Genomic DNA, 25,143 nt, shown 5'->3' with positions numbered 1-25,143 from the left:
TTCCAATTTATCAATCCAAAATTTTCCTATTTTCTCCATTAAATGATGTAAACCGAAATACCTTCCAATTAATCACAATTCAAAATTTCCCATTTTCCTCTACTAAATGATGTAACTGAAATACCTTCCAATTTATCAATTCAAAATTTCCCTATTTCCTCTACTAAATGATGTAACCGAAATACCATCCAACTTATCACAATTCAGAAATTCCCCTATTTCAGACACTAAATGACGTAACTGAAAAACCTCACAATTTATCAATTCAAAATTTCTCTATTTCCACCACTAAATGATTTAACCGAAATACCTTCCAACTTATCACAATTCAAAATTCTTCCTTTTCCTCCACTAAATGATGTAACTCAAATACCTTCCAATTTATCAATTCAAACTTTCCCTATTTCCTCGACTAAATGATGTAACCGAAATATCACTCAACTAATTTGGTGCAAATTTAGGGTTTTAAAAAATTCCTCTACCCTCAACGTCAGCAACACCAGACTCCCTCAACCACCTTCCGATTTATGAATTTAAAATTTCTCTATTTCCTCCGCTAAATGATGTAACCAAAATACCTTTCAACTTATCACAATTAAAAAATTCCCACATTTCAACCACTAATGGAATAACTGAGGTAACCAAAATACCTTTCAACTTTACACCAGACTCCCGATCAATCAATTCATGGCATGTAAATGAGGTAATTGAAATACCTTCAAATTAATCGCAATTCAAAATTTCTCATTTTTCTCCACTAAATGATGTAACTCAAGTACCTTCCAATTTATCAATTCAAAATTTCCCTATTTCCTCCATTAAATAATGTAATCGAAATACCTTCCAATTAATCACAATTCAAAATTCTCCCTTTTCCTCCACTAAATGATGTAACTCAAATATCTTACAATTTATCAATTCAAAATTTCCCTATTTCCTCCACTAAATGATGTAACCGAAATACCTTCCAATTACGTTACAAAAAAAATCTTCTAATTAAGCATAATTCAAAATTTTCCACTTTCCTCCACTAAATGATGTAACTCAAATACCTTTCAGTTTATCAATTCAAAATTTTCCTATTTCTTTTATTAAATGATGTAACCGAAATACGTACCTTCCAATTAATCACAATTCAGAATTCTCCCACTTCCTCCACTAAATGATGTAACTCAAATGAGTTACAATTTATCAATTCAAAATTTTCCTATTTCCTCCGCTAAATAATGTAACCCAAATACCTTCCAATTACGTTTCAAAAAACAAAAAAAACCTTCTAATTAACCACAATTCAAAATTCCCCATTTTCCTCCACTAAATGATGTAACTCAAATACCTTCCAATTTATTAATTCAAACTTTCCCTATTTCCTCCACTAAATGATATAACCGAAATACCTTCCAATTACGTTTAAAAAAATGTCAAACCCGACCTAAAATAAGATTAGATAAGACGGTGAGACATTACCACTGACTTATTATATAAACCAGTAGCAGTGTCCCTCAAATAAGGAGAAAAATCAAAACAAAAACCAAATTCTGGTTTAAAGCTAAAATTACCAACATATGTCGTTTCCAGCCTAACTTTTCCATACGGAATACCTAGAAATTTAGATATGGACGTGACAAAAAACCTTCAAACACAATTCAAAATTCCCTCTTTTCCTCCACTAAATGATGTAGCTCAAATATCTTCCAATTTATCAATTCAAAATTTTCGTATTTCCTCCACTAAATAATGTAACCAAAATACCTTCAATTTATCACAATTCAAAATTCCTCATTTTTCTCCACTAAAAGCTGTAGCTCAAATACCTTCCAATTTATCAATTTAAACTTTCCATATTTCCTCCACTACATGATATAACCGAAATATCAATCAACTGATTTGGCGCAAATTTGGGCTTTTAAAAAGTTCCTTCACCCTCGACATCAACAATGCCAGACTCCCTCAACCACCTTGCTGCGATTTGGTCACCACCTCATCTCACCGGCGCTTTAAGCCATTCGCCCCACTCCTTGTTGGGCACTTGTAGATTAGATTGGAAGAGCTGGTCACAAAATCTTTTTGAAAGATCTATCAATCCACAAATATAGCACAGTGTGCATAGTCATCGTGTTTTTTTGGTAAATAGGAAGGCAAAGCCCAAACAAAACAAAAACTAACACAAATTGATTACTCTCTTCGTGGCCTGTCCAGCACGGTCCTCATCGAGAAATCCTGAAGGCCTACAGGAGGCACATCACACTCGTGATAATCCAAAGAATATTTTCTTGTGAAATTTGCCATCCAGCTTGCTACATGATTTCACTCACGATACGTATGCGAAAAGATATCTTCCCAATCCATGTTTAATAGATTCTGACACTAGACCTAACAATTATCGTGTTCGAGTTGTGTTCGTATCGTGTCATTTCATGTTCATGTCAAAAAGAGTAAACCCAAGCGCAACCCAAAATCTTTCATGTCACAATCGTGTTAACCTATTTGGGTTAGTGTCGATTTCGTGTCGTATTTTCAGGTTACATGTAATTTTATTATGCATATATATTAATGATAACTTATAAAAAAAATGTAAGAAGATATGGTATTATTTTTAAGTACTTTATCATGTTAACACTAATCATCGAAAAGTCCGCAAATATCATGTTCGAGGGTCATGTAATGTGTTTATAACAATTTAGGAGGTTCAATTCATATTTGCAAGTAATAATTATAATTTTATTATCTTTAATTAGTAATAAAGTGACATAAAAACGCGAGAGAATATAATAATAATTTTAAATATTCGTGTCATTTCGTGTCAGTTTTGGGTTAGCATATCAACCCTAACCCAATCCAAAAATTTGCATGCGAGTTTCGTGTCAACCCAAAAATGACACATTATCTACTAAGCTAAATCAAACACTACAATTCTGTGTCTATTTCGTGTCGTATAATCGGATCATGTGTACTTTTGCCACCTCTATCTGACACCTCAGTATGAGCCCTGCATGTTGACTATGATTATACCCATCTTCTTCTAGCACTGGAATAACATCTTTTGAATCGACTTCTACTACCACCTTCCGAAAGCCCTTCTCCCAAGCGAAAATCAGCCCGCGAACAACTCCCTACAGCTCGGATGCAAGGCTCTTCCACTCTTGTTAATATTACTATTTAAGACCTTGTTTGATAACCTACTGATAGGTCTGAAATATACCTATTTTCGTATGCATTTTCACATTCATATTCATGCATTTAGCTTACCTTTATAAATGTTTTGGAAAGATTTCACTTGTTTATTTATGATTTGAATATAGACAGGTTAAATACGGATGAAAAATCAATATGAAGGAACATCAGCATAAAACGAGCAAAAGACGGGCAAATAAGGAGCAAAAGAAGAGAATTCAAGAAATGCACTTGTCGCGATGATGACCTGTGTCGCGGTCGTGACAAACACTTTTTCAGCACAACATTAGATTCTCATGTCGCGAACGTGACACTGTTGTCTCGTTCGTGACAGACATTTGTTCAGCAAAAAGACACGATTCTTCATCTAGAAAGCACATCCTTTCTCCTGAATCAACATTTCTCTTCGCCATTAGCCACATCCATTCATCACACCTTTATGGAGGGATGCCTTCCAAGGGACACAACTCTTCCTCATCTATATAAAGAAGATTACTCCATCATTTCCACCATGGTTCAAGTGGTTCACAAGTTTGAGTCATCATGCACAAAGATGAAGAGATATTTCAGAATCAAAGATACAATACTGAGTTTGAGATATTAAAGTATCTTACTTAGAGATTCAGTTCAATGCATAGAAAGAAGTGAGGTCGAGAGATAAGCTTTCTCGAGATGCAATAAGAAGATACAAAAGAGAAGACGTCCCCGAGGCTTGACAAACCTTACAAGGATAAGTAAAAGGATTGACCACCCCTATAATGTTATTTGTTATAGTCTTTTTCCTGTATTCATTATCTTCAATTCATGTTCAACATTGTTGATACATTTTCACTAGATATTAATCAATCGAATGCAAATTATTCTATGTCCATTATGATCTTCATTATTGCTTTATGGAAATTCATAAAAGTAAAACATAGAAATAGTTATCTGTTCATAAATCTAGAATAAGTTCAGTTTATGAAAAGATAATCATACTATAAAACTAAACTTGTTTATTTAGTTTATAAATCCTAATTCGCTATGATAGGTCGATGAGTTAGTATTATTAATCTAATTAAACTTAAGTTTCTTAATCCTAGATCGAAAGATTGGATTAAGAGTAATTCTCCAGTATGACTGCAGAAGATTGACAGTATTAATAATTGTTCATTCTGTTTAATTATTATCAACTTGTATCAGAGCTATGCATGAAACGAATCATAGGATCAGTTTAGATTAGATAAGTTAGATTAAATCAATCACTCAATTAATGATTTTCTATAAACCTCGAGAAAACGAATAAAGAAATAATATACATTAAGTATCAATTGCGTTATCGATATCTTTTATTACTACAAGCGTAACCGTGCACTTGCGGAATTCGTCTAACACCTACTTAATTATTTAAATTAAAATATTAAGTATTTATTTAATTGAAGTATATTTGATAAGGGTTATTTATCTATCACTTAAATTAATCAATTAAGTTAAAAACCACTTATTTTGATAAGTCAAAATATTTAACTTAATATTTTAAATTAAATAGTATCTACTAACATTTTTTATATTTAGCACTTAATTTTAGTATTTATCAAACAGTTACACAATTTAGTATTTCTAATATTTATAATATTCAACGCTTAAAATTTAATATTTATTTTTTCAGTATTTAATTTTCAGTTTTATCAAACCGTATCTAATGGTATACAATTTTATAGTAAAAAAAAGATAAATAAAAGAACCTAGAAGAAAATTAAATTTAAAAATAAAGACAAAATCCTCGAGAGATAAGATTCAAGTAAGAGGAACAAATTCGAATAACAAAATTAACAGCTGCTTACTGTAAATAAAATCATTACTCTTATTAACTGATTTTTTTTTAATAAATTTGCTTAAAAAAAAGAAAACGGGGCTGGCAAAAGCCGAGCCGAGAGAGGAGGGAAACGGAGTCGGTAAATAAAGAAAAGAAAAAGATGACGACGGCTAAGTAACGGCGGAAGTTGTCAGTTAGCCTGTAACTGACCGGAGGAAAGGAATCTTATTTAGCTGTACGGTTTTTAATTTTTGGGGTTTATATGGGACCCACATCCTTCCTTCTCCACGCCTCATTACTCATTATTGTTCTTGCTTTCACTCTCCTCCTTTTCTTCCTTTTTTAACTAAATGTAACATTTTTCATAAATAATTAATTTTAGTACTACAAAGTATATGGTTACTCCATCAACTTTCTTAAATGACATACTGGCCGCTTAGAGTTTTATATTCTTCTCATAAACTTACACAAAGTATTATATCTTTTAATTTGTCTTCAGAGCAGTGACGGATACATAATTGTTTTGTTGGGCGACGATTTTACACGTGCGTGGCGCTTTTTTCTTTTTTGCTAAATCGAACTTGTTTAAATTTTTTTCGTATTTATACGTGTTATAATCTGAGTGATCAAGAACCAATTTTTAAGTATCAATGTAAAACTTCTCAAAATTAAACTAGATTGTCTAAGATTTTTAACATATAAAAAATTGTGTTCAATAAAAAAATTTGGATTTAGAGAGGATTTAACGGGTAAAAAAAATTAGAAATTTATATTTGAGATGGCCTAACCGGTAAAAAAAGTTAGAAATTTGGATTTAGTCTTAACAGGCAAAAAAAAAATTAAAATTTGGACTTAGGAATAACCTAACACTTATCGGGCCATCTTGAAGGTGTTAAACCAACACACCTTTAATATTTCTTGGAGATAGAGGTTTGGAATCGTCCCTCACCAGACTAATTTATCAAATACCCAATCAAAATTCTAGATCAAACGTCCAATTTATTAAATACCTAATCAAAGTGTAATCAGATTGCCAATTTAACACCTTAATCTTTAAATTTCATGGAAACAAGTAAAGCTACCTCTGGTTATAGTGGTTGGCAGTTGGAGGAATCCGGACCCCTCCTTATATATGCCAGAGTTAATTATGTTATTTTAGATATACAGTGAAACACTTATAAGCTATAGAAGTTAAAATCAGGAAAGAGCTCCCAATAAAAGCTAAATAATTCTATAAAACATTTTTTGGATTCAATAAAACTACGGTTGAATATATACGAGGGATGTTTTGAATTGTACTTAAAAAAAATCAATTGTACCCCTGAACTTTAAGAATGTTTTCAATAGTTATTTAAACTTCTTTAAAAGCAAATTTAAGGGGTTTTTAAATAAGTTTAACTCTAGATAAGTGAAGAAGAGTGAGTAATGTAATGTCTCAAAAGTCAAGAACGAATCAATCTTGTAAACCAAAAATTACAAAAAAATGATTTAATTTTAGCTAAAAAATATTTTACCCTTGCACATGTGTAGTTGTATTTCAGTTATGACGAAATAAATGTGTCACGTCATTTTCATTTCTTGAATGTTTTTTTTTTGATGAATTCATTTCTTGAATGTTAATTGTGGGCAAATCATGTCACGTCTGGGTCTAAATTTCTAGAATTTATACCTAAACATTAATATAGATTATAATTATTGGGCAAATCAACACTTTTTTTTTCCATCAAAACTATAATTTTGAATATATAATAAATTCTACATGTATATAATAAGTTGATTGAGTTCCATGAATTATTGTAATTTAAATTATGACAATGCTGTCATACTTTTAAAATTAGGGTCCAAGTCAAAATAATGATTGATGCGTGATATGGAAGTGAAAAAATAAAAACCGAGTATAGTCCATAATATGATTAATTTGGTAGCAAATCATAATAATTAAAGGGGGTAAGAATGTAAAACAAAATTACATATATTAATGTACCTGTAAAAGGGGGAAGGAGCTATCCCTTTCTTGAAATTATGAGCAATTATGTCACGATGGTAATAATTGATTTCATAAAAAGATGGTCAAACTCAGCCCTCCTTTTTCTGGTTTTTTCAGATTTGAATACCTAAAAAATTCAGGTGAAAATGTGATTATTCAATTACACCCCCCCCATCTGGGAAATAATTATGACATTTTACTGAAAACAAAATTGAATAAACTCAATTATATGATTAATTCCTGGAGAAATAAATGTTTTTTTTTTTTTTGAATAATAGAATGATTGTGATGTAGCATGTGGACATTGAATTGAAGAAAAAGAAAAGAGGAAATGGACAGGGCAACCAGCTCAGCTCATTTTGAAGAGTGAATATAAGCAATTATGGAGGCACAAATTTTCGATGGATTCATATGTTAATATTATGAAATATAGAAATATGGACCCATACCATAATATTATGCTAAGATAAGAATATTGATAACATTATTATTATTATTTGATATTTGATGTCTAGTACAGTACAGTACAGTCCAGGTGAGATGAAAGGATAGTGCCATACTACCATTAATTATGAAACTGGAAAATAATTATGCTAATTAATTTGCTGCCTTTGGGCTCCACTTTCTCCTGCTTGATTATTTCTGGTACGTAAAACATCTCTATCTATCGCAATTATACAGCTGCTACTATGAACTGGGCTACTATTTCCATATTTTATTGGGCCGAAATTTGAGCCCAATATTAGTTTTGATATTTTTTAGTTAATATAAATTGGCCAAGCCCATCACATTTCCAACAAAATGATATCCACACAGCTCACCAAACATAACCTATGAAAGTGGGTCAATTAGATGATGCTAACTTGACTCAATAAAAAAGGGATATGAGACTATTGATGAAGGATACAAAATCCATCAAGAATTACTTCACAATAATTTTAGGGGTGCTAAATAAAATGAAGAGACTACGTGAAACCATCCAAGATGTTCAAGTTATTGAGCAGTTTTTTTGAGTGTGGCTACTGTACAAGAATCTAAAGATGTGAGTCTTATGACTATACATCAGTTAAGTGGATCTAGCTCATGAGGAAAGAATGAAAAGAAATAAGAAAGATGTGATAAAACAAGCCTTCTTTTTTTGGACTTGGCCCAAGGCTTACCAATTTATAAAATAAAAAAGTGTCTTTTACATAAAACAGGAATTATATCTATGCTTTAATCAATATGGACAATTTAATTAGTAATATATCAAAAGAGCATTAAACATATTTGAAAAATATCATAGTTATGAATTTCTTACCTTTTGGGATTGTTAATGCTGATTTGTTTTAAAAAAAATGATAGTTTTTTAATTTGATAAAATTCAAATTATTTTCTGACATATTTGTAGATAATTTTTAAAAATTGAATGTGAATATAAATTTTCTATAAAAAAGTGTTTAAATGTATTATGACAAGTGTCAAGAAATGCATATAAGAAGGGCATCATTTGTGAAAATGGTGTATAATATGGTAACCCATACTTTTAATGTACTACCCATTTTTTCTGAAAGGAAAGATCAGATACGTAATCCATGTTTGACATTTGACAACTACACACATGCCCCGCCGCCACCACCATCGCCCGAGTTGAATTTGGTTTATGTACTTACACTTTTCAGAAAAAAAAATTATTTAATTAAAAAATTATTTTTTATTAATGTATTTTAACTGTTGGATCAAAAATAAAGTTTCAGATGTACAAAAGAAGAATATAATTACTGGAAGAAAATCCTCTTAGTCTACTACTTGTATTGATAGATATTTATAGATTACAGACATGACTAAAATAACAACTCTCTGAAAAATAAACTCTCAAGCTGTTGAAATTTTCGAACTTCAAAGCTTTAGTAAAAATATCAGCAACTTGATCTTTGGATAGTACATGTTTGAGCTGAATTTCTTTCCTCCCAAAACATTCTCTAATAAAATAATACTTGGTGTCAATGTGTTTACTTCTATCATGAAAGATCAGATTTTTAGCCAACGCAATAGCAGACTTATTATCTACAAAAACATCAATTGCTCCATCTAGAAAAAACTTCAAACTTTTTAACATCCGTCTCAACCATATTGCATGACAAACGTAAGAAGTTGCTGCAACATACTTTGCTTCACATGTTGAAAGTGTAACAATTACTTGTTTCTTAGAACTCCAAGAAAAAACAATCGTTCCCATAAAGAAAACAAAACTAGTTGTACTCTTTCTATTATCAACATCTCCTCCCCAATCACTACCATTGAATCAATACAATCTGAAATTGTTTTGAAAAGAGTAGAATAAACCATAATCCAATGTACATTTGATGTATAGAAGTATTCGTTTTGCTGCCTCCGTATGAGTTAAATTTGGAACTTCCATGTAACGACTAATAAGTCCAACTCCATATAAGATATCTGGTTTTGTACATGTCAAAAATCTGAAGCTTCCAACCAACCTTCTGAACAAACTTGGATTCACTTTTCCTTCACCATCATGCTTTGACAACTTATTTCGATAATCCACTGGCATAGAGGCTGAATTGCATTTATCCATTTTGAATTCTTTCAAAATAGCTTCCATATAAGACTTTTGAGACAAAAAAAAACCCGCCTTCATCACCTTGCTTAACTTCAATTCCCAAATAATATGACATCAGCCCCAAATCAGTCATCTCAAAATTGTTTGTCATCAACTTCTTAAATTCTTCAATCATCCTTTGGTCAGATCTTGTGAAAATAAAATCATAAACATACAAGCACACATACAGGGTCGGCCCGGGGTGCGCTTGCCTAGGGCCCATGTCTGGAGGAGGGCCCAAATTTATTTTTAGAGTTATAAATAAATACCTTATGTTTTAAATATAATAAATAAATTTAAAATAGCAGAATGATATTACATTGTTCTCTAACTAAAGAGGGCATAAGTTTGATTCTCACCTTTATAATCTTTTTTAATATAATTTTAATATATATATTTAACCATTACTTTGTTTTTTTCACCATTCTACCATATTTTTAATATATAAATGATATGAGTAGTTAAGGTAAGAAGGCAAGTTTCATTTTATTACCTCATTTTTAAAAAAGTTTCATTTTATTACTTTAATTTGATTAAATTTGAAAATTAAAAATTAATTTATGTAATGACATGAATAAAAATCAATTTAAAATTTAATAATAAAAAGCAACAAATACAATATCAATGATAACAATAAATCTAAAAAAATTAATAATACCGCTATAAATAATTAGAGAAAATGTTTTCTAAAATAAGGAGAAAAAATAAATACATAAAATATATTATTATTATTATTATTATTATGCGTAGAAAAAACAATTATTTGTAGGTGAGTTATGGAGGAAATCTTCCCTCCAAAAATCTTCTATAACAGTTTACGTTCGCTAGGAGATTCCTACAGAACATGTTTGTAGGAGAAAGTGTAGTTGTTTTCTATATTTCCTACATGGGCCCTAAATTGTAAATTTTATATTAAAGGGGCCTTAAATGTTTACTTTGCCTAGGGCCTCTAAATTGTCAGGACCGACCCTGCACACATACATTATTTTTGCATCCTCATTTTGTTGAACATACAAAGCATGCTTATAAAGACATCTTGTGAAGCTATTCTTTTGAAAATAGTCATCGATGCAACCATGCCCTTGAAGCTTGCTTAAGGCCATACAAAGCCTTATTTAACTTCAGCACCTTGTCTTCTTAACCTTTGACAGTGTAACCCAATGTTTGATGCATATAAACTTCTTCTTCAATAGTCCCACTTAAGAACGTTGTTTTACATCCATTTGGTGAATTTTCCATCCTTGTTGAGCTGCCAAGGAAATAACTAAGCGCATTGTCTCTATTCGAGTCACCAGCAACAAAAACTTCTTCTTTATAATCAATTCCGGCATTTTGGGAAAAACCTTTTGCAACAAGGCAAGCTTTATACTTCTCCACTTCTCCTTTAATATTTTTCTTCACTTTGAAAATCCACTTCATTGCTACTGCTTTTTTCCCTTTGGAAGTGTTGTCAATTCCCAAATGCCATTCTTTTTTTATGGAATTCATTTATTCATCCACAACTTGTCTCCATTTCTTTTCCTGAACAACATCTTCAAATTGTACAGGTTCTATATCAACAAACAAACAAAACAAAGTAGTGTTATGTACTTCTTCAGTTTCTCCATAAATCCCGCTCATGCTTCTCATTCGAGGCTACCTTTCTGATGATCTTTCTGGGGATGAGTCTATTACATTTGTTTGAGATAAAGAATGTGAATTTGGTGGTGTGATAACTGCATCTTCATTCTGACCTGCAAAATCATCATTAAATACAGGAAGAAAATCATAATTTTCATCTTGTGGAACCTCCCAATTCCAGGAGCGTTCTTCTTGAAATTTCGCATCACTGCTTATCACAAATTTTCTATTCTAAAGATTATAAAATTTATAACCTTTGGAATTTTTTTGTAGCCAATAAACACCATCTTCTCACTTTTATCATCCAATTTGCTTCTTAACTCATCAGCTACATGAACATAACCAAGACAACCAAATACTTTTAAATGAGAAATATTTGGTTTCTTTCCACACCATGCTTCATTTGGGGTCTTTCGCAAAAGCTTCTTTGAAGGACTTCTATTATTCAAATAAACTGCACATGTGACAACTTTTGTCCAAAACTTTTTTGCCATACCTGTGCACTTTATCATGCTTTGAGTCATGTTAAGAATGGTTCTATTTTTCTGTTCCATGACACCATTTTGTTGAGGGGATCTTGGAACAGTAAGAAATCGATGAGCGCCATTATAACCACATAACTGATTGAACTTCTCGGATGTGAATTCTCCTCCTCGATCAGTTCTTAACGATTGAATCTTCAAGCCGCTTTCATTCTCAACTTGTGCTTTAAACTTCTTAAACACTTCAAATGCTTCAGATTTTGCCTTCAAGAAATAAGCCAATGTTTTACGAGTACAATCATCAATAAATAATAAGAAATAATGTCTCCTTCCATGTGAACTTAGATTAATAGGACCACAAATATCTGCATACACCAATTCAAATGGCTTTTATTTGCTTGACAAAGACTCCTTTGGAAAACTTCTTTTAGATTGGCTAAAAATCCGTTCTTTCACAATAGAGCAAACACATTGACACAAAGTATCATCTTATTAGAGAACACATTGGGAGGAAAGAAATTCAGCTCAAACATGTACCATCCAAAGATAATTAAGTTGCTGATATTTTTACTAAAGTTTTGAAGTGCAAAGATTTCAGCGGATTGAGAGATGTTCTTGGTGTTACCAAAAGATAAATATTATAAGTTTAAGAGGGTGCGTTGAAATAATAAACTTATAATTAATAAACTCTTTATTTTTGTTCATTGTATTGTCCAACAGTCATGTTGTTTCATCCAAGATTCATCTGTATTTATTAAGAGTTGTACTGTTTCACAAAGAGCCATATGTATTTTCAGAGAGTTATGTTATTTACCAATAGTCATGTCTGTAATCTATAAATACCTATCAACAAGCAGTAGACTAAGAGAATTTTCCTCTGGCTCTCATACCAATTTGTTGGATCAAATATAAAGCTTCAAAGGTGTAGAGGAAGAGTACAATTGTTTGAAGAAAATTCTCTTAGTCTACTGTTTATATTGATAGACATTTATAGATTACAGACATGACTATTGGTAAACAACGGAAGAAAATATGTTGTCCCTTGAATGGTGTCCCCTTCCCTGTCCTCCAATCAATAAATTACATGTGGAAATTTTTATCCTAATTAGTATTTAGATTTATTAAATCTGTTAACCATAATTAACTCTAGTTAACCATGTTTTCTTAACTCTGTTGTAACCAAATTTTACGATCCACTCTCTCTCTCTCTATATATATCGGTAGAGTCTTCTTCTTCTTCTTCTTCTGTTGTTTGAATTATGCAAACACGATTTTGCTTTGATTGAAAACAGAGTCATGTGTCATTTTTCTTTTGCTCCCAAAATCAGTAATTGGAAGAGAGAAAGACCCAATCCTGAATTCCAACAGAAATTGTGTATTATCGATAAATATATTCATGAAGCTGCAATTCTGGATTATATATATTCATTTTTCATCTTTGGTTTAATGATGAAGTTTATTCCATTAACTCTAATTACTTTTATTCTTTCTCTCATTTTCTAAAATTGCAGACAATGAGCAACTAACCAAGTTGTACACAAAATCTTTGAATAGTGCAGCTGAGCAGGGTCTATTTCTTACCCAAAAAAAGAAGACTGAAATTGGAATTGTCATTTTAATCTTAGTTTTCCATACTATGATGCTCAATTTATGTTCATGTAATTCATGGAATATAGCTTGAATATAGTATCAAATGGCAGAGCCTGAAAGAGGAAGTGAAAAGACCAATCTAGAGAAAAATGACGTTTCTCTAGAATATAGCTTGAATATAGTATCAAATGGAAGTTAAACACTTTACTCTTCATAGGAGTGATCTTTTTCCAGAGAAAAATGGCGTTTCAGAATTAAAAGAGAAAAAGAAGACTCGACTAAGAGAGACAAAGACGTGGGATCATAAAATTTGGTTAACCAGAGTTAATTGTGGTTAACGGATTTAATGAATCTAAAATGATGATTAGGATATGTTTTACACATGTAATTTATTTATCGGAGGACAGAGGGAAGGGGACACCATTCAAGGGACAACAGATTTTCTTCCGTAAACAACCTAACTCTCTAAAAATACAGATGACTCTTTGTGAAACAATACAACTTAATAAATACAGTTGAATCTTGAATGAAAGACCATGACTCTTGGACAATATAATGAACCAAAATAAAGAGTTTATTAATTATAAGTTTATTATTTCAATATTAACTATTTAATTAAGTATTTTTATTAAACTAATTGAACGCACTATTCTCTCTCATGCATATATATATATATATATATATATTATTTAATATATGGACACCGAGTCCATCGGAAAAAACAAACCACGAAAAACAATATAGTTCAATTTCAAAATCATGAGCAATTTCTTTGAGTGTGATTATTAGAATGATTTTGAATTGTGAACTAGAATCATTGACTGGGTTGTTTCATCCTGAAGAGGATTGATTGCTAGTCTGCTTGCATAATTTATAGGTAATACCGCAAAAGTCTTAAAAAGAGCGACCTCGTCCAGGAATCACCTTAGATTTGTCAATTTGGTATATTTGTTCGTTTAATTACATTATTTCAACAATTTTAAGACGTTGATACTGTTGGAATGGGTTATATTAATAAGTCGTTTAGGTGGAGAGGTTCCTTTAGGAGAAGGAAACAAAAGACATTTTTTTTTTACAATTGTGCATAGCAAGTGAGTTAGTACTCCAATAGAATGTGAAATGAAGATTTCTAAGAAGGATGTACGAGATGGTCTAGATCAATATTTGTTCAAAAATCTTGTGGGAAGTCTAAGGTACTTGACTTGTTCTAGACTTGACATATTATTTTTAGTTAGGCTTGTAAGTCATTTTTATTGTGAATCCTTTTGAATTTAATATAAAAGCTTCCAAAAGAATTATTCTTGGTATCTCTTATTCATCTCCAAAGTAATTCAATTCAATGTGATATTTTGACAACGATCATGCTATCGATTCAGATGAAAGAGAAAATCCAACTGATCTTTTTGGAAATAACGCAACTTCATGGTGTTACCAGAAGTAACCTATTGTTACACTTTTATTTTGTGAATCTGAATACGTTTCAGCTACTTATTGTGCTTGTCATGCTATTTGGTTTAAGGAAACTATTGAATCATGATTGATAACAAGTGAGTTCAAGTCTTGGAAAAGAATATTGTGTTTCATGATAGGATTAAACATATAAACAATCGATTCCATTTTATTATAGAATACATTTGTATTGTAAGAAAGAAAATGACTTCACATGATCAAGTTACTTATATTTTTACCAAACCTCTCAAATATGATGTTTTTCAAAAAGCTGAGAATGAGCTGGTTCAATGTAACAACATTCACATATGTGATCAATTTTTAATTTGTTAATTTTGTGAAAGAAACATGAACCTATAATGTATCGTCACTAGTCAAACTGCTACTACCATTAAAGTCAACTCAAGTTTCCTTAACATTCACGAAATGAAACTGCAACCACCAGAAGTCCCAACAAAATTAGCAAAACTACATCTGATTTGTATAAACTTGATCATGAAAAAAACTCTTTTGAACTTCAACTGCAAGTTCCTCCACACTTAGCTGACATTCCAGCCCTATCTGCAGCAAAAACAACAACAACAACATATATTCAGTCAAAACGTGCCAAGATTTTCTCAATGTTAGTTTACACAGTTGACACGTGTGCAGGGAAGTGTGTGACTGTGACTACGTGTCAGCCATATGCATATCCGTGTTCATCAGGGAATGGTGTGTAAGCAAAACCTAAGAAGCTCAAGTACTTATCTACAATTATATGAGTAATAGAACAGTGGATTTTAATATACCTGAACAACAAAGGAGTAGAGAACAGTGTCTTCCATACTACTGATATTGAGATTAAGGACCTGAAAAGAAAAACTTTCCAAGACATGGATTATCCTGACAATTTGACCTGGAATTCGTTTTGATATTATTTTCAAAATCACATTAGATCCTGAGATTTTTGCTTCCACATCCGCAACTGAAGAATTGCAGCACGCAGCAGTTAGGTCATTAACATTTTCCTGCCCATACAAAAGGGTGTGATCAGGCTGCTGGATACTACTCGTCAGCTGCAGCGGCTTAGGGCTAGGACTAGGGCTTATACTCTTCCTTCGTTTCTTGGACTCCAAAGCTTGTAAAACTTGGTGCAACTCTTTTATGAAATCTATTACTCCTCCTATTATAGATGCTTGGTCCGCCTAATCAACACAAACATCACTAACTTAATTATCATAATTAACATAAAATTAGAGGAATTTCATTAGCAATTCAGATAATCAATGACGGATTCAAGGGGTATGATAACCCGAAACAAGGTGTTAAATCGTTGAATCTTGGATCCGTCACTGTGTATTAATAATATTAAGTTTACCCTTTTGATGTAGAAACAAGGGGTCAAGGAACGTAAGACTTTGAGATGCTCATTCATCTGTCTTCTCCTGTTTCTTTCAACAGCTATGTGTGACATTTTTGTGTTAATTTCAATAGCTATAGATGTGGTGATCTCTTGTGTTAGGTGTTTTTTTTTAAAGGGTTGTGTATTTATAGGGCAAGAAAGAAAGGAAGAAGAGAAGAGAGAGAATCTGAAAACCCTAATCTTGATTTCTTGGTTGGATGTTCATAAATGCTGTAGTTGCAGTCCCGTGAGGTTCTAGTCACCCACTTTCTCTTATTATTTTTTATTTTTATTTTAATAGTGTGTGTGTTGTTGAAGGGGTTCTCTCTCACGTTTATTACTAGGGGTCAATTACAATTACATGAGGTGCGTGAGTTAAAACAAGGGAAGGTAGGTACTCCTTAACTTCTTCTTATGTAGTAGTGAATATTCTCACACTCCCTCATGCATATTCCCCTCTTATCATAGTGTCATGTATGCTCTCATGTTTTCATATTGTTTTTATAATCTACAATTTATTCTTTCTTTCCTTTTTATATATTTTGACTTCATGATTTCGATTGATTTGATTCATGTTGATGTAACTAAGTTTAGTATATATGAGGAACATTAAGTTAGACATGATTCGATTTATTTGTGATTTACATAATTCGATTTATTTTGATTACATCTACGGTGAGAGGAAGCGTATAATTTATTAATAATCAGTAAATTAGTATAACCATAAGGAAATTTCATCATTAGTCTAAATCCCTAACTTTGAATTTATAGATCCTATTGTATTCAAAGCTTACGTATATGTATATACTAAGAGAACAAACTCCAAAACTCTAAAAAAAAAAAAAAAACAAGCAAATGATCGTGTTAGAGCTTAAACATTTGATTAATTGGTTCATTGACATGATATTAGTCTGAATCATTACAACTCCATTTATCAATACAATCTCAATACATAGCAACAATATGACTTCCATTTTACACACTTCAAGTCTAGGAGGTATTCGTGTATTGAGATGTGTTAGAGATAAGAATAATAAAAGTTATTCTTATACCTTATTTGTCAGTTTGCGATTTTAGATCAATGGGTCCCTTATCACTTATATAGATCTAAAAGTATATTTTTTTTTCTTAACAATTACTAGGATAGAATATGTGCGATAGTACTCTGCCGTTGGTGAACTTCTTCTATCTCCGAAGTAAGATAGAAAAATGATTAAGGCATAGACATTGATCAATGACCTCACTTTGATGTCTAAGTTACGAGAATTTAGGGTGGGAGAACTAAGCAATTCAGAGTAAATTACAATAAATGTGTGTATATACCTTGATCATGAAATCGTGTTATAAGATGTGAGGGGTAAAATCGGTAGTTAGTGTCTATATTCACCTTAGATTCCTTGGAGAACAAATGTTAGCTTCCGACAGGTAGACGTATTTCTGGCAGGTGGTAATATACCAGAATTGGAATTCCTTAATCTTAGGCGTGAATCAAGAGTCTTGATTAATTCCAGGAGGATTCAAAGTGTATCTAATACTCCCGGCCAATAAATTCAGGACACATGTATATATATATTTTTCTTTCCACCTATTATGTCCATGTAGTGGTATTAAAAACAATTTTCATTAATCTAGATTATTAGTACTATAAAATTTCTCACCTACGATAAGTCTCTAGCTCTTAAATGCCATGACACCCCTTATACTCAAAACTTAGCATATTCATATCAAAAAGTACAAATTCCAAACAAACAACCCTTATTTATATACATCTAAAAATAAAATTATTTTCTTAATTAGTAGGACTTACTTAAACATAAAGTTATCAATTCCTATTTGAATTAGTAGTTATGAAAACCACTAAAAAGTATTCTAAACATAAGTTATTAGTTAACATGTATGATCCAGAGGTAATATGTATTATAGTTTTAGTTGATTTTGAAAGAATGACTTTAAAAGTAGTGTTGCTATGAGTAGACGTTGAAGAAAATGATCTTGGGCATCTTCTATCCATTCAATGTCTGACTGAGATTCAGAAGGCAGAATTAATTTATAATTAGAAGTTCTTGTGATTTAGAGCAGTTACATGATAACAGAATTTTGACAGGTACACCGGAGAAAATAGCACAAATAAATGTTTTTCACTGTATAGTGTTTGCCTTTTGTTAGGAAGATTATGTGATCCTTTGAGCGCAGCAAACAAATGTATTGTAGACAACTATTCATCAGTGCGTGCTTTTCAATAAGAAGCATAATTTAGTTAATTTATTACTATTAATTAAAGTACTGCCCCATGGATGCTATAGTTACTCAGGGAACTTCCCTGCACCTTTTCTTTTGTGCCAAAGTTCTCATCCTATGCCAATTTATATCTATATTTAATGTTTGCAATATCTGAAACGAGGTATATATTTTTTATTTGAGGTCATTATTCGCCAAATTTGAAAAGTAGAAAAACATATAAAATTTTACAATCATAAGATTGTGTTTGCAAAAAAAAAAACAAAACAAAAAAACCACAGGACCGATCTGCAAATCGGCCAATACAATTACAAAATATTTACTAAATGCTAATAATTAATTGTCATAAAAAAGTTAATCACAAATTTTTTTGTCAATGTTTCTAAAATATTTTTTGTTTTACTAATATAGTAATAAATAACTGATAGAAAATATACGAAATTGTTTCAATTTATCGACAAACTTCTCTGGAATGTTTAATATGACACAATTAAATAACAGTCAAACTAGTTTTTTTTTTTCAAATTTTCGATAACAAATAGCTAAAATTGATCTTACTTGGAAACGTTAGAGTTAAAATTGCACAATTTCATATGTTAAAGTTACTCTGTACTTCTTAAAAAACATTGGGTTCAAATTTGATAAAATTAAAAATTTAAGAAAATTCAACATATATAAAAATTAATATATATATATATATATATATATATATATAAATAGTTATGGTTGTTATTAATATTATTAATACATAAATATAATAATATGATATAATTTATAATTCAACTTTAATTATATGATTTAGTATTTTTAAATTTTATCTGTGCATATTTAAAGTTTAAAAAACAATTAAAATTTAGGAAAAAGTAAAATAAATCTTATGGTTTGACCGACCTACAAAGACAGTCCCATAGCTTAAAGGCTTAAAAATAGAGATTCTGTATTTTGTATATTTTACAAACTCAGTCGTCCTATCAAAATTTATTATTAATACATAAATATAATAATATGATATAATTTATAATTCAACTTTAATTATATGATTTAGTATTTTTAAATTTTATCTGTGCATATTTAAAGTTTAAAAAACAATTAAAATTTAGGAAAAAGTAAAATAAATCTTATGGTTTGACCGACCTACAAAGACAGTCCCATAGCTTAAAGGCTTAAAAATAGAGATTCTGTATTTTGTATATTTTACAAACTCAGTCGTCCTATCAAAATTTATTATCATAACTATTTATTTCAAAATGAAGTAATTAAAAAGACAGACAAATTATTCAAATACAAAGTCTAACTTTCTAAACTAATTAAACCATAAATATTATTTAATTGAAAATTCTATAATACATAATATTTAATCAACATTCATAATAGTTTATAAAAATAAAAAAAAACTAATTTCTAATATTTAAAAACAAAGTTTTAATGAATAGTTATAGAACATATTATATATATATATATATATAAATATTTCTAATTTATTTAATAATATATATATATATATAATTAATTAATTAATTAATTTTAACCATGGTTAAAGGGAATATTACCTAACAATTGGCGTTAGTCCTGCCTTTCATGTCATGCATTACATATTACGGTAAAGGCTATGCTTACTTTGTGTGTTTTAACCATTGGATTAATTTTATACTCCATCATCCAATGGTGAAAACACACAAAGTAATGGTACTTTGTCAAAAACAAAGTAACCATAGAAGGCCCCACATATTACATACTGACTCATCGGTGCCTTCTATGGTTACTTTGTTTTTGACAAAGTAAAACTTACTTGGTTTTTTTCACCATTGGATGATGATGGACTTTAACAAAGTAAGTTCATCTAATGGTGGTAAAAACAAAGTAAGACTTACTTTGTCAAAAACAAAGTAAGCAACCCCGACTTATCTATAATGCAAATATATACATTCCTTAGTTGAAATAATTGCTTCTCACAAAGTTTATCCTTATCCATCAATCCAGAAATTCATATTTTGGTTTTATATCATTTTGAAACTGTTATCTGTCAAAAAATTCAAACAACTTTGTAATTCAAGGTAGCCGATGAGAATCACTTGCCCAGTAAGTGAAATACTCTGATTGAACCAAAACTAGTTTATCAATATATGCTTGCCCAGTTCCACCATTTCAGTGCTGTAAAATCATTTTGATAATAAAAGGAATCAGAATATTACATATTCAACATCTTTGGAACTTATATAATTCATGTTACCCAAAGCGGCCATCGTGAAATTCTGCAAAACACTACTCTTCCAGGTCCATTAATCTTTGTTTGTCCATTATATTCTGATACCTAGCAAAAAGAAAGCCAATGTTGGTTAGCGCTGGAAAATGAATATGCATACTACAAAATCTCATAAACTGTAGATATTGGACCATATAGTAGCATCGGTACAATCGGAGACTGGAAACCTTATGAGACAATATATATAATTGATCTGCAAAGTAAAGCTAACCACGCAACGGTACGGTGTAGCATTGGTATCTCAGGTGTTTCATACAATGACTATACAAATGTAATTTGCAAAAGTAGGTATATAGGAAAAAGCACCTTGAAGAGATCTCTCAAAATCTTCCAATTGTGCAATGAAACCTGGATTAGGACCAGCCTTAGATCGTCTGCTTTTCACATGGTCAAAAGCTTGTGATAGGCTCATGCCATGATTTTTCATAAGATAAGCAACGACAATCGTCACGCTGACAGGCAGGACAAATAAATTGAATTTCATTTAGTACAAATGGAACTGCTACGTAACCAATCTCAACTTACAAAAAGTTCAAGGAAGCAAATGAATTTATCATATACATAGCATATTCTTTCAGGACAGGCAAAAAAATCTTTCAGTGATGAGAGGCTTGACTCGAGGAAAGTTTTATAATATGAGAAATATACAGACTATATTAATGTAATGTGAATCTGTAATATGTAAGAGATGCAAAGGAAGAACATAATTTATAAGATAAGCAACGACAATCGTCACGCTGACAGGCAGGACAAATAAATTGAATTTCATTTAGTACAAATGGAACTGCTACGTAACCAATCTCAACTTACAAAAAGTTCAAGGAAGCAAATGAATTTATCATATACATAGCATATTCTTTCAGGACAGGCAAAAAAATCTTTCAGTGATGAGAGGCTTGACTCGAGGAAAGTTTTATAATATGAGAAATATACAGACTATATTAATGTAATGTGAATCTGTAATATGTAAGAGATGCAAAGGAAGAACATAATTTAATAAATGTTACTCCGCAATCCATATGTTCCAGCATTTTTAACTACTAAATCCTTCCCTGCCTACATTTTCATACACTTGTCGCCATTGTTGATTTTACTATGCTACATCTTCACATAGATTAACATATTCTTCCAGGACAGGCCAAAAAATCTTTCAATGATGAGAGGGTCGACTGGTATCAATCTCCATTAAAAAAATAAGAACAAATAATTTGGCGGTGGGAAAAGCCGTTGCATGAGAAGAAGGAAAAGATAGATATAAGTAGATAAAAGATATCCATAGAAGAAAACTATGAGAAATATGCAGACTATATTAATGTGAATCTATAATATGTAAGAAGAGATGCTAATAACATAATTTAATTAACTGACAGGCATCATCCAAATTTCATCTATTGGTTCTCAGCCTGCCTATGCGACAATCCGTTCCAGCATTTGTCACTATCAAATACTTCCTTGCCTACATTTTCATACACTTTTCACCCGTTGTCAATTTTACTATGCTATATCTTCATATAGATTAACATATTGCAGGTAAATTCCAAGGTGAAAAAATTAGGTCAATCAAAAGAAATTATCTACATTTCTACGAATTCATCAAAGTAGAATTGAGAGATCACTCTATGCAATACAACACAACACCAAAGCTTAACAAGGAACTGCTAAAAGCACTACTCTTGATATTTGATTTGTAATTTCTTATTTTCATTTGCTTTTTATTTCAAAAAATTATGAGATAATTTAGCAGCAAGGATAATAAGGATAATCCTAGAATGCATGTATGTGGGAAAAGATAGATCACCTTCTTGATTTTCCGATAAAGCAATGAACCAAAACACCACCACCCTGACTTTTAGCTTCATCGATAAACTTGAAACACTCATCAAAGTACTGTCTCAAATTTGTGTCTTCTCTGTCCGCGACTACCTCACAAAGAACACCATGAAGTTATTGTGGGTTTCAGTTCTAGGAACGTCCATATGGTTTCATGCAGTGACAAGTAACAACTATCAGATTTGAAGGGGAAAAAAAGAAGAAAAAACTTAATTTGATGGAGTCGTGAGGTAGGTAATCTTCAAATGTAAGACAAATGTTTATTTAAAAGAAATAAGACTCGTCACAATAAAAAAGGAAGCATTGATGTACCTGCAATAACCTTATATACAAAATCATTCTTATGAGCAGGAGCCAAGGAATTAGCTACAGTCAAGATATGTGTAATGTTCTTGCTTTTCAGTGCATCCTTGTTATTAGCAGCACCAAGAGAACCCAAGAACAAGCCCTGAAATATTAAAAAGAAAGAAATGCAAATCCAGGCTACTAGGAAATGAAGCAGACAAAGCAAAATCAAACTCGAGAACTATGGTTTGACATCCAATCTACCTCTTCAATTTGGCATGGGATGTTGTCCTCCTTAAAGCACCTTGTAACACTTATAATTCGCAAAAGAGATGCTATTTGTTTCTTAATGGCACTATCAACATTCTCCATTATCAGGAATAGAAAATCTTCTCCAGCAATTGCTTAAATTTCTCCTTCAAGAGAGACCAAAGGCTGTGTTAACACAAAAGAAATAATGAAACCATGGAAGACCAATTCATTGAGATTGCAGGTAACTGAGAACTATGGAAGACCAATTCATTGAGGAAATAAAGAACATCAAACATGAAAAGGAAAATACATACTGTGTTTCTCTGCTGATTCTGAATTATGGCCCCCTTTTATATACATTGTTAATCAGTTTTTAAAAAAAAAAGTATATAAAAAGAAACCATAATTTGTTTGTTTTGTGCTTCTCCTATTCTCTTATTTATTTTTTATTTTGGTTTATAATGATCAACTAAAGAAAAATAAAAAAAAAAAGCAAACGAACTCTAAACTGCTATTTAAAAAAAAAAAAACATGTAAATTACTTAATTGAAAAACTCCCAATAGTTAGAAGTTTTGCTCAGTCTTTGAGTGAGAATAATTAGGATAATTTTTACAGTATAGAAATATGACTATTATTAGAAAACAGAATTTACTTTCCCTCAGACATTTCCAAGGAATTCAACAGATCATCTAAAGGCTATAATTAGAAAAGCCATGCAGAGCAAAAGAAATTCTTAAATGGCAGTTTTTCACATTGACAGACATGAAATTTAGAGTGGATCAAACATCATCACATAAAACAATCCAAAATATTCAAATTTCCTGGAAGAATCTGAAGAAAAGCCAGTTGAAATTCTGCACAGCATACCACTTGCACATCAAATATAGGCGAAATCTAAATATCCGAGACCCAGGAAAAAGACACAGAGAGAGAAGCAAGAAATGAAAGAAAGAGCCAAAATCTCCATTAACAAAAACAATATATTTCTCCGATCAAATTTTAAAGCTCAGATTCTTACCTATTTTGGAGCTCCGTTAATCTCCCTGTGGAATTTGGTAGTGAAAATAATGAATGAAAATAAATGATTGTTGATGATATTTATGGCATAACGGCATTTGATTTTGGGAAAAGAAAGAAAAACGCAAAAAGATTGAAAAGAATATTCTTACTATTACCAAGGGATTGGGAAGGGAAGGGACTGACTTTCCATCTCCATCAATCAAACCGCATGCTCTTAGTTTCCGATGCAGCGGGAAAACTCCTTCTTGGTCCAAAACTCTATGCAACCACTTTTAATAGGCTTTACGATTTATGGGCTAATCCAAGCCTTTTATTGGCCCATTTATCACATGGTCCTGCCCCATCTCAATTCAAGCAATAGAATAAGGTGGTCGTGATTGTTTACTCCAATTTTTTTGGTTTTCAAAATTTTAGATACTAGTCGAAAACCCGTGCGATACACGGGATATGAAACTTTTATATAATTTAGATAAATAAATAAATTCATATTTACTTTTAAATAATTTTATATCATATTATGAAATTTTTTTATACTATGTATTTTTTATTGATAATTCAAATTAAATTAAATTAATTGTTTAATTTTCTTATAGAATTTTAATTTTAATTAAAGGTGAATGATTTATTTATTTTTACAAAATTCAATGATTTGTATTTTTTAATAATTTTAATACATTTTAATTTTTTTATAACTCGAATTCTGTAAAACAATAATAATAAAATAGGAGATTAATTAAGAAATATATTAGAATATAATGAAAAACCAAAAATTGAATTAAACTGTAATTAAAATTAAATATTATATTACGATACAAAAGAATTACAATCTATGTTAAACAAAAATTAAATTACAATTACAATTAAAATGAAATATTATATCTACGATACAAAAGAATTACAATCTACGTTAAAATGGAAGCAACATCATTATATTATGCTATAAACTATTACAATCAATACTTTTCTAATTATGAAGAAACTTTATCAATTCAATATGTTACATATAAAAAAAATCATAAGAATTGATCACAAATTCATCTTGATGATAATTATTTTGCTTGATGAAATTTCATGATCACCAAGTATTCAAATTCAATTATTCATTCTGCTACAATAACTCAATATATCCAATTGAATCAGCTTAAGGTGATAATTTCTTCTATTTTCATCTTGTAAT

At 30.7% G+C, this 25,143-nt stretch overlaps 2 protein-coding genes across 8 annotated transcripts; both read right to left on the bottom strand.

Moving 5' to 3' along the window:
• Positions 1-15,112: 15,112 nt before the first annotated feature.
• LOC136216695 (transcription factor MUTE) lies at positions 15,113-16,180 on the bottom strand. The gene is made up of 3 exons (XM_066003248.1): positions 16,054-16,180; positions 15,485-15,880; positions 15,113-15,257 (listed from the first exon to the last, which is right to left on the bottom strand). Exons 1-3 carry the CDS (start codon positions 16,147-16,149, stop codon positions 15,165-15,167), a joined length of 585 nt encoding a protein of 194 aa, XP_065859320.1. The 5' UTR covers positions 16,150-16,180; the 3' UTR covers positions 15,113-15,164.
• Positions 16,181-20,412: 4,232 nt separating this feature from the next.
• Positions 20,413-24,213, bottom strand: LOC136219804 (dual specificity protein phosphatase 1). Of its 7 annotated transcripts, none has more exons than XM_066007350.1 (7): positions 24,116-24,213; positions 23,965-23,989; positions 22,958-23,109; positions 22,721-22,856; positions 22,377-22,497; positions 20,885-21,030; positions 20,413-20,626 (listed from the first exon to the last, which is right to left on the bottom strand). In XM_066007350.1, exons 3-7 carry the CDS (start codon positions 23,063-23,065, stop codon positions 20,613-20,615), a joined length of 525 nt encoding a protein of 174 aa, XP_065863422.1. In that variant the 5' UTR covers positions 23,066-23,109; positions 23,965-23,989; positions 24,116-24,213; the 3' UTR covers positions 20,413-20,612. The 7 variants fall into 7 exon arrangements, with proteins under 7 accessions (XP_065863422.1, XP_065863423.1, XP_065863425.1 ...); XM_066007351.1 differs by having other exon boundaries at positions 24,122-24,199; XM_066007353.1 differs by having other exon boundaries at positions 22,958-23,128; positions 24,116-24,188.
• Between the last annotated feature and the right edge of the window lie 930 nt (positions 24,214-25,143).

The sequence above is a fragment of the Euphorbia lathyris genome, chromosome 2, assembly GCF_963576675.1.
Source record: "Euphorbia lathyris chromosome 2, ddEupLath1.1, whole genome shotgun sequence".
Lineage (NCBI taxonomy): Eukaryota > Viridiplantae > Streptophyta > Magnoliopsida > Malpighiales > Euphorbiaceae > Euphorbia > Euphorbia lathyris.
This window is presented reverse-complemented; position numbering and strand designations above follow the sequence as displayed.